Source organism: Emys orbicularis, chromosome 25 (genome assembly GCF_028017835.1).
Source record: "Emys orbicularis isolate rEmyOrb1 chromosome 25, rEmyOrb1.hap1, whole genome shotgun sequence".
In the NCBI taxonomy this organism is placed as follows: Eukaryota; Metazoa; Chordata; order Testudines; family Emydidae; genus Emys; species Emys orbicularis.
This window is the reverse complement of record NC_088707.1, coordinates 15,569,815-15,585,989: the sequence shown is the minus strand read 5'-3', so window position 1 is coordinate 15,585,989 and position 16,175 is coordinate 15,569,815. Positions and strand designations below refer to the sequence as shown.

The window sequence follows — 16,175 nt, the reverse complement described above, 5'->3', positions numbered from 1 at the left end:
GTGAGAGGCCAAGTCTGCTCCAACAGCTCACTTTACACATTAGGTTTGGGTGGTTAGAGATCTTGCCTTTGAGTGCAGAGACCAGAAAGCTACAGTGAACCAAACACAAGCCATTCTCACAGCTTACATCCAAACCTGCTTCTCTCAAACCTGTTAAGATTAAATGTACTCATTAGCCCTTTGGTGCTTATTACTGAGATTCTCAGAACATTAACCACAAGTACATTTTGCATAACTGGTTAATGTTCAACATTGCCAAGTCCTGGCACCAGGAGATTAAAAGGATCTTTCCTCATTGCCCTCACACTATTAGATCATAACCCTGATCTTCTGACCCCTCAGTGGAAAAACAAGTACCAAACATGTTTTATTGTACAACTCATTAGTTTCCCACCAAGTTTTGCATCTTATTAAATAAAAAAATTAACTGACGCCATGGTAGGCCAGAATTCTCTCATCAAAAAAAAAAAAAAGAGCACTAATTCCAGAACAGGTATTTAATCACAACTTGCTTCCTAATGTTCCCACTAAGAAATGCTCTATTACTTACTGTGTAACCTGTAAGCTGTGAAAAGGACTAGTAGCGAAGAAAATTGACTTTGAACTAATCAAACTATGCTGGAGATTTTTACATATCTTTAATCCACTCATAACCAGCCAAACAAAGCAAAATGGGGCAGACAAGCACTTTACTACCACAGCTTTTTTACATCACAACTTGCACTGTTTGTTGTGATGTAAGCCCACTGAAAAGTACTTACCTTATCCGGTGCATACCTTGAGTAAAAAAACAGAATGTTTACTTCCCTTATTATGATTCTTGGGTCGGTGTAAACAATTGTTTTGTTATACACACATATACACATATATTATACCTTTGGGCTAAAAGATCTAGTTTTAATCATGCCAAAATTAAAACACTATTTCAATCCACATGCACAAAAAAGGCTCAGTTCTTAAAACCACGTCAGAAAAGCCTCTGATTTACATCAAGTTTCTCTGTTCTCCAAGGGAAACTCTTTCTAGCTCCTTCAAAAACTATTAATCCATGGACCTCCAACTCCACAGGGACATCAAGGAGATCCTAAGGACTGTTAAAGACAGGTGTATTTTTAATAATTAAACTAGGAAATAAGTATGAGTAATTTCCACTTCAGACATGTATTTAGTTTTATATTTATAACTGCATTTTTATATTTTTGTACATATGCCCAGAGACCGTTTAGTTGGGCATGTTACAAGTACAAAGATAAAAGATAAAAATATTTATTAAGCCATCTCAGCCAACCCAAAACAGCTTTTAGCTATTTAGCTTTCATGTAGGTATTTAACAGTAAAATTTTCACCCAGATTAAGTTTCTCTTACGCCCAATGGTATAATAAGTAAGCAGTGACTGCAATCTTTAGCAAAAGGACCAAATTAAAGACAGGTTATAAAAATGACTTCCTAGGTGCAATATCACTTTCATAACGTCTCAGCCAGGGATTTACTGGTAAAAGGTAGACCCAATAGAATGATTGAGACCAAGTGCAAAAAGAATTTATTTTGTTTTGTTTACCAGTTTTTGTTTTGTTTCTGCAAGAATCATGATCTTTATATGCCAGCTCATTACCTTGGTAAACCCCTGTATACAAACAATGAGTCAGTACTTTTGCCTTCTAAGGCAGTCAAAGTTTTTAAAATTCATAAATTGCAGTAGCAAGTGCTAGTGCCCATCATGTTGGGGAAAATCAAGTTTGGACAGTATTAGAATTTTATGTTTAAACTGATTTTTGGCAGTTCTAACAAACAGAAACATCCCTTCTTAGCAATACCCTTTAATGAACAAGGATCAGACAAGTGTGCATAAAGAAAGGAAAGGAAATGAAAGACCAAGCAGAAGGATGAAGGCTACAACAGAGAAAGTAAGCCTAACATATTGGTGCACTGATGACAAAAGGAGTAATTCAGTCTGAAAATAAAAAATTACCACTGCTAAGTTTACCATCACCACAACAAGTCCAGGATCAAAATGCTGTAAAAAAGAAACACCATTTGTTAGGCAGAAACCTTTAGGGGCAGAAAATAGGCCGCTTGCAGTAGGCAGACAGGATGGGTTAAAGGCTTCTTCCTCACCCCTCCAACCCCACTGCCACACTTCGTCCTGTGGAGTGGGGGAGATAGGAGGTGGTCAGTTTTGAGCAGCTATTGTTTGTTATCACAACTGCTCTCACTTATGATTTAGCAGGTGTTGGAAGATGTTTAGTTCCTGGTGATGAATCAGTTTTAAAAGATGCTGCATTTTTTCAAATTCAAAGATGTAGATTTTAAAAATCAAGATCTTAAGATAATAAAAAATATTTTAAAGGGCATGAAGTCAACAAGGCATTCCATAAATGTATGGCGTGTTCATACAAGAAAAGGGAAATGTTACTTTTTAACTACTCAAAGTGCCGCCTTTGTTTTAAATATAACCATTATTATTTCATTAGGAGTGAGAGCTGGCTGACCCTGGCAGCTGGCCAAGCAGGCACCAGGTTCTAGCAGTTCAAGCACAAATTGCAACTACATACAGCGGTGACTGCTTCTATCACCAAAATAATGAAGGCACACCCAACGGTGTAGGGTGCATGCAACGTGCTGCCAGACAGAAGACCAGAATTTGGGTCCCCAGCTCTGAGCCCATAGGAACTAGGAGAGTCCAGTTTCATGCTAACAGGTTTCAGAGTAGTAGCCATGTTAGGACTTGGCTACAGCGCATTAAGGGAGCCCCGGACGCCCTAGCTCACTACCCGTCCACACTGGCAAGGCACGTAGAGTGCTCTGACTCCAGGGCTAGAGCGCTCCTGGTACTCCACCTCGGCGAGTAGAAGAACGTTTGATGCGCCCCCGCTGGAGCACCCCAGCGTCAGTGTGAACGAGGTGTTGCATTACTGCGCTCTGATCAGCCTCCGGAAACGTCCCATAATCCCCTTAAGTCAAGTGGCCACACTTGGCATTGTTTTGGATATGCCCTTTGAAAGCTCCGTTTCTGACAGCCGGCTGATTATCTGCTCTGAGACAAAGCAACCATTACTGTGGAATGCTGTGAGAGAGAGAGAGAGAGAGAGAGAGGCGCGGGGGGAGGAGGAGGTCTGCTGTTCTCTGAACTTACAAGACAGCATGCTGACATGCTCTCAGCCCCCCAAAAACCCACTCCCCCCCCACATACACACAACACACTCCGTCACACTCCACCCCACTCCCCCCATTTGAAAAGCACGTTGCAGCCACTTGCATGCTGGGATAGCTACCACAATGCACTGCTCTCTCTAGCCATTGCAAGAGCTGCTAATGTGGCCACGCCAGTGCGCTGGCAGCTGGCAGTGTGGACAGATTGCAGCGCTTTCCCTACTGCGCTCTCCGAAGGCTGGTTTAACTCAAAGCGCTCTACATCTGCAAGTGTAGCCATGCCCTTAGTCTGTATCATCAAAAACAACAAGTCGTCCTTGTGGCACCTTAGAGATTAACAAATGTATTTGAAAAAAAATAAGGAGTCCTTGTGGCACCTTAGAGACTAACAAATCAGTTTCATGCTAGTAAGCCACTTTGGCTGACTGCAGAGAAATGTAATGACTAGCTTGGGAACAAAAATACATCTAACCCCGCTGACTGCAATGTGAAGCCTAGTGGGGTAGGATAGAGGACAGTCAAAGGGAAAAGGTGAGGGATCTCTGACGACCAGTGCAAAAAAAACCAAACACATCATAGGTTAGCTCACGCCAATGTGATCTTTAGCATTTCACAAGTAGCCATAGATTTGGGTTCTCTCAGATTTTAAGTGAATCTCCTTAGAGCCGTGTTTAGTTCCTACCCCTCTAAATGGATTGTTGTTGAGTTCAAGGAAGGGCAGGAACTCAAATTGTTATATGGCTATATAAGATTGGCACCAACAACTAGTCCACTTCAGAAAGTGAATCTTATTTTTTTCTCCAAACAAATCAGAGAAGTTGTACTATCTCTAGAGCAAAGTCACAATCCCTTTTCTTTTCAGACAGTATGCATAGCAAGGATGATGTGACCAAAGTCACAAGGGGGATGGGAAATGTTTTGACCTAGTAGGAATGCCCTGGCATAGGTTTACTACAGACTCCCCAGTGGGGGAAGGGAAAAGCAAACAGCGTGTTTAAGAGTTATACTCTAGGAAAGTCAATCTCTGAGGGCATGGCTACACTTGCAGATGTAGAACGCTTTGAGTTAAACCAGCCTTCGGAGAGCGCAGTAGGGAAAGCGCTGCAATCTGTCCACACTGCCAGCTGCCAGCGCACTGGCATGGCCACATTAGCAGCTCTTGCAATGGCCACAGAGAGTAGTGCATTGTGGTAGCTATCCCAGCATGCAAGTGGCTGCAATGTGCTTTTCAAATGAGGGGGATGGGGTGGAGTGTGACAGGGAGTGTGTTGTGTGTATGTGGGGGGGGAGGGGTTTTTTGGGGGGCTGAGAGCATGTCAGCATGCTGTCTTGTAAATTCAGACAGCAACAGACCCCCCCTCTCCTCCCCCCCCACAGCATTCCACAGTAATGGCTGCTTTGTCTCGGAGCAGATAAGCATGCCGGCTGTCAGAAATGGAGCTTTCAAAGGGCATATTGGCATGCCTTCAGTGATTCCAAAACAATGACAGCAGTGGCCACTTTACTTAAGGGGATTATGGGACCTTTCCAGAGGCTGATCAGAACGCAGTAATGCAACACCTCGTTCACACTGACGCCTGGACATTTCAGCCAATGCGCACCAAGTGTTAATCTTCTCGCCGAGGTGGAGTACCGGGAGTGCTCTAGCCGTGGAGTCAGAGCGCTCTACATGCCTTGCCAGAGTGGACGGGTAGTGAGCTAGGGCGCCCGGGGCTACTTTAATGCGCTCTAACTCGCAAGTGTAGCCACGCCCTGAAATTAAAGTAAATGCAAGATGTTTAATTATTTCTTTGTTTCAAGAATGCAAGTAGCATTTCAGAACTCGTTAGGTATACCAAATATCTACACCCCCCCCCCCCCCAAAAAGAGAGCAGGACTTTTCTCCGGATCTCTGAAAATTGTTCAGCCTTTAAATCTGTACTGCAAGTTACATTCCTTGCTGAGGCACTGCATCTGCTCAGTGATCTGCAAATGTCTGAAAGATAATCCAACAAGCGTGGGGGGAGCGGAGGAAATGGATTGAAGGAAGACACCTTGAGGAATCTCAATAGGTGTCAGTTCCTCTGAATTCAGTTATTTTTATCACACAAACATTTCTTAAAGGAGTGTATGATAAAGTCACTAAAACTATTTGATACTATTTACTAGCACAACTTTTGGTCTACACAAATTTTGGAAGGGATATTAAACCTCATGCTTCAGGGTTTAAGCCTCTCTCTAAACTAATAGAGACCAAGATGAGACCTATTGTTGAGAGATTACCCCCATATCTGATATTGGAGGGTTTTGCACCTTCCTCTGAAGCATCTGGTGCTGGCCACCATCGGAGACAAGATACTCAACTAGTTTACTTCGAGATGGATCCAGCCTGGCAATTCCCATGTTCCTAATATTAATGCAGATTTATTTCTAACATAAAAGAGAGGCATTGCAGCTAATGGATAACAATACCCCCTCAATACTTTTCTGACTGGAATTAACCTACTAGAAGTTCAGAAAAAGAGATAGTTCCCATTGGAACTAACTTGGATCCCACCAGGTTTGTAAATATTTTTTCTGGTAATATGCAATATCTGATGCCTTCAATTAAAAAAAAAAATAGGTTTAATATAAAAATCAGGATGTTCCAGCTAACAAACATGAAAATATCATGAGAGCTATTTGTGATCAGATTTTCATGCCACTTAATCAAATATGTTCTCCTTACTATAAACCCTTTAATGCCTGGTATGAACACACATCCAGCAAAAGGGTACTGGCCTGCTCCTGATCGCTATATGCCACTCTTAAGTAGACTTGATGTCTGTTAACCACTTGATACCAAAAGTCTGGGATTTTTTGCCACAAAGTGCATTAGTGCTTAGGTCTAATTCACATAAACTAATCTTTAAAAATAGCCAACTTGTAGATATACTATAAAACAGAAGATGACCACACTGAGTTCAGAGGATTTTTTGCTTTTATTGTTATCCTCATAACACTAATGCAAATGAAACAGGAGATAAGTTTTTCAGGGGGTTCTAAATTGGATGTGCTTAAAAAGTACTAAAACTTGGAAACATGGTAAAAGCTAAGACGCAAAACTGTCTACAGGTAGCTCTGAAAAGTTAAGCATGCTTGATAATGGCATCATTAGGTTCTATGTTTACTGTGTCAATTAATTTGAATTTGCACAACCCACAAGTAAACAGTTATTTTGAACTACTCATTCCACAAACTCAACGTGGGCTCTGAAAGTCAAACTGGCTGTCTCAGTCACGCATGAACACTAGTAGTACTTATCCTGTGGTGGTTAGACCTCTAATTACTATAGCATACTGCCTCTAAAAAAGGATTTGAAGGTGTAAAGAAGGATTTTATTTTCATAGTTGAAGACTGACTTTATTTTTATTTTTATTTTTTTTTTACTCTAAAATGAAAATTTTGCCAGCACTTAGGACTCGTGTCTACAATAACTATATGACCACAAATGTGCTGCCAAGTGGGAAATTCCAATTCTCTCATTTTGCACACCAGTAAGGGACTAACAGGGGGGTGGCACAGTCAATTCTTGTTGGAGGGCAACCCTTCAAAGGTTCAACAACTCCTCCTACTGCCCAACCACAAGCAGTATTGTTGAGCTCAGAAGAGCACCATTTACTACTTTAACTCTTGCAACACAAAGCAGATGAAAAGAAAGGCAAGCCTTTTTTAATACGGTGTATAGATGTGATCTAGCCCAAGCAGGAGCTCTGGATATCCTGTCCAAATCATGAAGCCCTGCAATGAAGGGCATAACCTGGGAAGCATATCATAGTAGGTATGCATGTCTATTTGGATTGTATTGAGCATTCCTTTGCTTATATAGAATTTAAGCTCTTCAGGGAAGGAGCAGGGTCTTCCTTTGCATGTTGTACAACTGCGAGCACGGTGTTGGTGCTTGGTAAGTAGACAGAGCCAAGCAGTGGTTGTGTGGGTTTGAGACTACTTCGCGGGGCTGGGGGGCAGTTCATCTGTGGCCCAAACCAGAAATGGCCATTTGCACAATTTTATTGTATTATGAATAGTTCTGGCAGCATATCAGGCCCAAAACACACCAAAGTCTGATATTAGGTCAAGAGAAGATCATTTCTCTCCATTATGATGTACTCATGTCACCGAAAGAATAATGGATCAATTTATTATATTGTGTTCAAAGGATCCACAAAACCATCATTAAGGGAAGGATCTTGTACATTATAAACAAGAGTGGCAACAGTTTTGCTCTCAGAAGGAGGCTCAGACCTGATGCATAAAGTCAAATCTCCCTTTGGGCCCTGTCATAACTCATGTATTTTGACACAGTAATGGAGACAGCTATTGTCATGGAAATGTTTAAAGGTGTGTTTTCCAGTTTCTTTACTTCCTAATTTTAAGCAGGAATCTATTAAAAGCATTTAGGTTGCAATGTCACGCACCTGGAAATCATAGTATGTCAGAAGTTAGGCTGCCCATGCAACCCTCATTCTGTCGCTGGTGATATGCTTTTTGATACAGTCCTTAATTACAATACTATTTTTTTCTATAGGACGTCTGTCTCATTTAGTGCCCAGGAGAGAGAGCGCTCTGGGAATAAGGCAGCAGTTCAATATTTTTATCCTCATTCGTAATGCATACGTTATTTATTCTACATCAGAGCAGCAACAAATGCTAAATTCATTGCCTCATGGTCTTTTTCTAGGGAGCTCATCACGGTAGTATTTGAGGGCCTCACAAACTTTTTTTCCCCATTGTGAGATGACAGCATTTTTACCTCCATTTTATAGCTGGGCAAACTGAGACAAGTACTTTCCTCAGCATTCAGTGAATCAGTGACAGAGCCAGGACTAGAATTCAGGACCTCCTGACTCTCATTTCCCCCAGACCACGCTACTTTACTGCCAGAGGTGCCGAGCATCCACCGCTTCCATTGACTTCAGCTGCTTGAGTGCTCAGAACTTCTGCCTATCCGTCTCCAGGCATCTCAACGGTGGGTACCCAGAAAATGAGGTATACACAATTAGTGGAAACCTGCCAAAATTTGGTACTAGTGACTTGTTCAGTAGAATACCAGAAGATGGCCATTAGAAGGAGGGAGAGAACTGGGTTCTCCTGTGAAGCACTCACCTATCTTAACCACAAGACCATCCTTTCTTCTTGCAGTCCCCTGCCTTGCTCCCTACACACCTTTGAACTTATCATAGAATCATAGACTATCAGGGTTGGAAGGGACCTCAGGAGGTATCTAGTCCAACCCCCTGCTCAAAGCAGGACCAATTCCCAACTAAATCATCCCAGCCAGGGCTTTGTCAACTTCTCATGTTAATGAGGCAGGAATCTTTCAAAAAGCTTAAATCAATACACAACTGCGATTCTTTCCTTTAGCACAGGGGTGGGAAAACTTTTTGGCCCGAGGGCCACATCTGGGTATGGAAATTGTATGGCGGGCCATGAATGCTCACGAAATTGGGGTTGGGGTGCAGGAGAGGGTGAGGGCTGGGGATACAGGCTCTGGGGTGGGGCCAGAAATGAGGAGTTCAGGGTGCAGGAGGGGGCTCCAGGTTTGGGTGCGGGGTGAGGTCTCCGGCTGGAGGTGCGGGCTCTGGGGTGGAGCTGGGGCTGAGGGATTTGGCATGTCGGAGGGTGCTCCAGGCTGGGACTGAGGAGTTCAGAGGGTGGGAGGGGGATCAGAGCTGGGGCTAGGGCATGGGAGGGGCTCCGGGGTGCAGCCTCCAGGCGGCGCTTACCTCAAGCAGCTCCTGGAAGCAGCGGCATGTCTCCCCTTCAGCTCCTATACGGAGGCGAGGCCAGGTGGCTCTGCGCACTGCCCCATCTGCAGGCACTGCCGCCCGCAGCTCCCACTGGCCGGGAGCTGCAGCCAATGGGAGCTGCAGGGGCGGCATGCAGAGGCACTTGGCCACGCCTCCGCGTAGGAGCTGGAGGGGGGACATGCTGCTGTTTCCGGGAGACGTGCGGAGCTGGGGTACATGCATGCGAAGTGGCCCTTGACCCCAAACCCCAGCTGGAGCGCAGCAAGCCCCAGGCCCCGCTCCCCAGCGGAAGCTCAAGGGCCGGATTAAATTGGCTGGCGGGCCGAATGTGGCCTGCACGCCGTAGTTTGCCCACCCCTGCTTTAGCACCATATACCTTGTGCTTTGAATGAGAAAAGGGTCCTGTACAAAAAACAGGCCTTGTCTATACACAGTTTTTGTACTGACTTAGTAGAGATCATGTAAATAAAAACTATCGTAATGCATATGCACAAGAGCCAGAAGTAAGGTTGCATACACAACCTAAATCCTGACATTTTCTAACTTTCAACTGTTTGACTTTGCAACCCAAATAACATTCTTTTAACAGTTTAAACAGTTGTGTGTGTGTGTAATTCACTAGGTTTTTATAAAAGGAAAAAGCTAAAAACACTAAGTGTTGCTGTAATACCTCCCCACCCCATGCAACATCAGTAAGGTTTGAACCACGAACCTTCAGCACAGCTTGGGTTACAGGAATATGAGTTGTGCAGCAGGTAAAGGCAGTTTATCCTGGGGAAGGAGCTCATGGCCCATGTGGTCACGAGGCACATATGCTAGGTTCGGAAGGGTGGGCGATCCAAAAGAGCCCAGCAATCCCAGAGAGGCTGTCTGCTCCTAGATCCCCAGTGCAGTGTGTGTTGCTGCTGCTGTGGAGGCAGGTGTGGCTGACCTTTCAGTGATTTGACATGTTGTCAAAATGTTGCTGACAACATAAGCAACAAAAAGAATGACGACTTCCCACAGCATCTCAACTAAATGCCGTGAAACAGAAAAGGCATTTCTCTGGGCCAAGGACCTTCTCCCTATTGCATGCAAAGGTGTTCGCACTCCCTGCCCCCCTCCCCTCAAGGTCTCCATTTTATAACAAAGTATTAGGAAACCTAAATACTACTAGTTCCTTCTGTAATTGAATAATGAACTGACTTAAGCAAAGAACCCCAAAGGCTGCCACTTTCCTCAATGCATCCCCCATCTATTATAACCACCATATATTTCAGCCCCCTCTGTAACTGATATGAGAATAGAGACATCACTAGGTGTAGCTATACCACCTTTAAATAAAACACTTGCATATTAAACCCATTTTCCGCTCTCTACCGTGACTTCCCACAGAATATCAAATCAAGTTCACGGTCTTGGTTCTTATTTTCAAGGCACTCCCCAGTCTACATGAAGACTTCTGTTGATAATTTTGCTCCTCTGGCCCAATGGAACTCTCTACAAGACGACGGGTAAAGCTCATCTTTGGGGGGAGACGGCACTTTCTTGGAGGCTGATCCAAGACTGTGAAATGAACACCCTTCACAGGAACTAAGGACCATCACAAACCGCCTCCTTCTGCTGCCAGTGCATGACATTTCCTCAGTGTTGCTTTTTCTAACAAATACACAGCAACATTTGAAAAGACACCCTACCAAAACAAGACACTCTACGGCACACATGTCTCCTCCAGGAGAAGAGAGGAGAGAAAACACAAAACATGACAGATGTTATGTCACTTTATGCACTACTGGAAGGCACTCAGATACTATGGTGATGAGCACAGTATATGTAGCTAAATATTTCTATGGCAACAGTAAAAGAGCACAAAGGAGCTGCCTCAGCCTCACCAGACGATTTGAGAAGCCAACATAATTAAACACTCCAGAGCCCCAGATTTTTACCGACAAAACTCCCTTCTTGACCAAACAAGCAGAACCAAAATGATTTGATTCAGCAGAGAAATATTAACTTACACTAAAACAACCGTTACACTGACAAAGTTATCAGTTAGCTATTGGTTAGTGTAGCAAGATACTAAATTCTGATTCACGCATCTCTGAGGCACCAAATCAATATTCTCTTGGACAAAATATATGAAAGTCATCAACTAGATCTGGTATCTCCAATCCAGTGGGAGCAGTTTAAATCAATACTACTACAAGCTTCAGGTATGCTAACTGCCTACATTTACACACACTATTGCAGTTTGAGTAATTTCTAGTAAAGGGAAGTTTAACATGACTTCTTTAAGACATTAATTTCTGTGTTCTGCATAGAAAGGAGTTAAGAAAATGCACATGCTGCTAATAATACTTAAAATAAGTGAATCTACTAAAGAAATGTTGAAGGATCGTTATAATTACGACACTTTGCTCACAAAAGCAACTGGACAATGGCAACGTTATTCAAGTGTGAACCTGAGGCAGGTACTCAAGGCAGAGTCAGTAAATACTCCTGTAGAATCATCATTTATAGGACAAGAACCGATCACTTGAGCCATCCAGACTTATTACCTCCATTTTCCACATTGCTCACAACATTTCAGCCAATATTTTACCCACTGGTTCTCAACCTCTTCCATTCCACGATCCCATGTTACTAAAGAAAAATGTTTTGCAAAACCTGAATTGAGTGTTTTCTCTCCAGCTGCTTTTGTGATCCTATATAGCCTCTAACAGAACAGATTCTCAACTTCTGAGAGGTACCACACTGTTCTAATCTCCTTGTCTTTGTTTATGGTTAGTCAGCTTCACAGCACTGATTACCACTGGGAAAACCTGTTCTTCCCCTCTAGATTCAGCTTAGCCTCCTCACAGTCCTCTTCTGGATCTCTTGCATTCCTTTTCTGGTTCATTCAGAATCCTCAATCTGTGCTTAGTCCTCTCCTATTCAATCTCACTTAGCAGGTTTTCAGTGTCTCAAAATGAAAATTAGTGGGAGCCCCTCTCACATACCTATTCTGTATCTTTATAGAGAGTTGTTCCTATACTGAGTTTACTGACTAGGTATCTATTGGTCCCAGGTGCTGAGTTGTATTTTTCCAGGTGGGTGCTCCACCCCCACTCCACCTCGAGACCCCACCCTCATTCTGCCTCTTCCCACCCCCACTCTGCCCCCTCCCTCAAGGGCTCCCACCAGCAGCTAAACAGCTGATCAGCAGCCCCTGCCAAACAGCTGTGGCTGGTGGGTGCTGGGCACTCCCTTTTTTTCTTCTGTGGGGCTTGAGCCCCAGAGCACCCACGGAATTGGCGCCTATGCTATTGGTGATCTAACTAGCCCAAGCCCCTGAATCATCTCTTACACACACACACACACACACACACACACACACTCCCCCCACTCTCCTCTCCCAGAAAAAAGGAGAAATGGTTTGCAATTGCCACAATGTTGCTCCTGACAAAACCACCCTTATACAATCTCTGGAGCAAAATACCTTCCCAAGCCACTCTTTACTGTCAGTGCTGAAGGTGTTGCTAGGCAACTGATGAGCTCTATTCTGTGTTGTTGTTTTCCCCCCATGTTTGTTGGCTATTGGTTTGGCTAACATGCCGTTACTGTGTATAATAATGAAACCTGTTTACCAAAAATGTGTCAACATGAGAGAGATATAGGGCTGAATTTGTGTACGTATGCTTTGAACCAAACAAATGTTAAACAGTTAGCTTCATAATGTTAGTAGAGTCACAGGTGGCAGCCCTGATCAGACCAGATATTTGATATACCCAAGTATGTTCTTCAATTTTAAATCCATACATTAAGAGAAGCTATATTTTAACCCTATGAAAGTCCTTTTAGGACAGTGGTCTTCGAACACTAAGCATGTGAATTATCACTATATAGGGACATCAGACAGATGTTTGCTTATGCAAGCAATTCCAGATTTCCTATCAGCGTTACAAAAACAGTTACCAAGGCGCTGATATCTTGTAACAGTCATATAACAACTCCACTATGCGCAGTGTTGTCCTGTTTTAGGAACTTTGTGGAGAATGAGCTACCATGTGAAAGAATCAGTACTACAACAGCTATAGTTAATTCTGCCACCGGCCATTGCCAAGTGTGAATTTGGGAACTCCCAGCTACTATCCAGGCAGGGAAGATGCAGAATTATGCACTCTCAACTTGCTGCCTTTGAACCATGTTACAAACACAGACAAAGCCAATATACCTCAGAAAGACAGCGGTGGCATAGAAAACTGTTCGTAAAGGAACTCAGGAGGAAGGGGTGGGTGAAAATAATGTTCTGACCCCATTTGAGGAGGTATACCATTTAATGATTGGCAAGGATATTGTGACGTGCACCTATTCCCTACTCTGTTAACTGGAAGTCAGGGGAAGCCCTTGCTCAGATGCCTAGAATCAGACTTAAAAACTACATAAAAATGAAAAAGCATGTTGAAAAGTATCAACTTTGTAACCTGCAGAAGTTAATCATGTGACTAGATGCACAAAGTCATCCCAGCTGATAACACATGATTAGTTCTCATGTGTTGCTTAGACAATGTAGAGACCACTAAAAGTGTTACGCACTTTCACGATGTGCTGTCCTGAGCCAAACCTAATGTGTTACAGGGTAGGATGCCTGTGAGACACAGGTGTCTGTTGACACAATCCAGCCATCGTGTTTTAGATCTTCCGGTAAGTATTTTTCATCTGGCTTTCAGTGGGTCAAAGTCTAATCAGATTCTTGCAGGGAGGTTGGCAGGCTTTCAGAGCAGATGACCATACCATTTTAGAGAGCAGGACTTGGCAATATAAGCAAAAGAAATATTCAAAAACCTTTTAAAGGGTTGCACCCTTGTAAAAATAGCATTCTGCAGCCAAGGACAGGTGTTAATCTCCACCCATAACTGCTGATGGTAAGGGACAGTTAAAAAGTGGATCTCCTTTGACTACTTTAGCTAAATCTGATGATGGCCATAGAATGTCTTTATAATGTTTAGTTTCATTTACTAAATGTTTTAGCTGTTTTAATTCTGTACTAAGCAAATAGTCAGCATGGATAAGGTAATCAATGCTCTGTGTTTCTTATTCCTAACATGCTTGGAAATCTGCTTTGCTCATTTTTGTCTGTTTTCCTAGCGATTCTCTTCCATCTTCAGTGCATTATCGAAGTGGTTTTACTTCTCAAGCTTACAAAGCAAGCGTGAAGGTAAGGCCCAGCTACTACTTTTCCTGGATGTAGCTACTTGGAATTTTAGATCATTCAAAAATTAAATAAAAACAAAGAAAAAATACAACTTGCCAGTGGGATAAAAATATACTCAAAATGAACAGTGTCAGTGCCATGGATATTCTGTACAAGTTCTCTTGTTAGCTATCGCCATGAGGGAGGGACCTTGATACATCATCATACATCGATCAAGCAATACTGGGACAAAAAAGTTCTCCTCTCCCTGAGCTCCTGTTTAATGTTATCTATAGAGAACAATTCTTTGCACTTCAATAGCACCTTTCAGCCACAAATTTCGATATGCTCAGAAAAGAATGCATTAAAATTGACTTAGACTTGGTTGGATGGTTTTTCCCCTTCACCTTAATTACAAAAGAGGAGGGAGATGTGAGAATATCCCCATGACTGAGATCCACAATTTCCCTGCAACTCCAAGTCAGTTTCAATTACCACCTGAGATCCAAATACCCATCAGCAGAAGGCAGGGAGAAGATTCAAAGGCTCACAAACTACGATGTGCAAATCTCAGTTTGGATAAAAATTAAAAAGTTAAGATGCTTGTGTGAACCTATGGAGGCCCCCGGCCTCTGTGGTGCCTCACTCCTCAGCATCTGCTTTTAAACTCAATGGCAGTGAGGGGTGTATCTAGCTTCCTCTCTGATCCCTGGTACCTCTATATTTATTTGTGACACACAATGAAGTCTTGGGCATAACAGGAACAGATTTGATCAAAACTTTCCTGTGTGTGGTAAACTCCGTTCCAATACAGAAGCCCAAGGTATGTCAATTACAACAAGTTCCTGAACTGGGGCTACAACACTAGTACAAGAGAACTGTATAAATACCATGCATTAACAAGAGAAAATTGAGTTTAAACTGACACCAGTTAGAGGAAATGAAAAAAGTGTTTTGATCATTAGATGCAGCCTTGTTTATGTACACACACTGGAGAAGTTAGAGCGCCTTTCATTTCTACAGGCTTTTAGTATACATTTCCACAGTTCAAAAGGACTTAATTCCTCTCCAATAGCCTTCTGCAGCAGATAACACTTATCTCTAGTGGGGTCATTGCAAGGATACGGGTCCCAAATTGCAAATTCCCAGATCTTTACCAAATAAATAAGGACCACTGCAAAACAGATAAAGGAGCCAGAGCTAATTTCCCCCCTCAATTAAACTGGTGCAACCTACCACACTGATTTGAGTCAGGCTTCTCTAGTATAATTGGTGGAAGAATTTGGACTAGGCACAGCAAGAGAATGTAAGATGCTTATTGGTACCAACTAGCACCAAAAATGTCTGAAATAGACATGTTATACCCATAGTAACTATTTATTGCTAGTGTTATGGAAATTAGTAAAATTCTTGAACGAAATAAGCCTGTCCCATCCATACAAAACCTCTGCCACCACTTCAGTCTTCAGTGGGCCCTTTTACTCGCCTTCTAATGTCTTCTGACACCATCAAATGTTCACAGAAGTCATTACATCTATTTTTTATTTGCAAGTTCCCCTTAACACCAAACATCTGCATGTTCCAGCCAGACAAATATCAACGTAATTTTATAAGCTGCACAAACTACCTGTTACTAGATAGGCAGTTAATTCCTCTCCCTCCAAAAACAACAAACAAGGTGATTCACAAACCTACATATCACACACCCTGTATATTTAAGGGAGGCAGCAGCTTCCACTTGCAATTTGCTAAACATGAAAATTAAACAGTGCATTTGTTTGGATACATTAGCATTTGGGGAAATCTAAACTAGAAAAACAGCAGAAATAATTAACAATTAAAAAAATGAATCTGGCGTTGAATCTGTTTCTCAAATACAAACTTTTGAACTTACCCTGAAGTGATTTTCCCAATCCCTGGCCCAGCTTCCACCCATGTTTCTGGAGTAAGCGGTGTCCAATATTATCCTGACAGACAGAACAGAGAAAACAAACCAAAAATATTCCAATAATATATTCTTCCCTTCCCACTGACATTTAAACATGAAACGAGCAAGAGATTTTCTACATATGTGCATGCAAAAAAAATGCTACTGAAAAGGCAA

At 42.6% G+C, this 16,175-nt stretch overlaps 1 protein-coding gene across 1 annotated transcript in view; it reads right to left on the bottom strand.

Annotated features, from left to right (window-relative positions):
- Nucleotides 1-16,175, bottom strand: part of GPATCH8 (G-patch domain containing 8) — an 82,416-nt gene that overhangs the window by 32,483 nt on the left and 33,758 nt on the right. Inside the window, exon 3 of the mRNA XM_065422596.1 lies at nt 15,966-16,038. Within this exon, the coding sequence (XP_065278668.1) occupies nt 15,966-16,038 (73 nt within the window). The remainder of the gene's footprint in view (nt 1-15,965; nt 16,039-16,175) is intronic.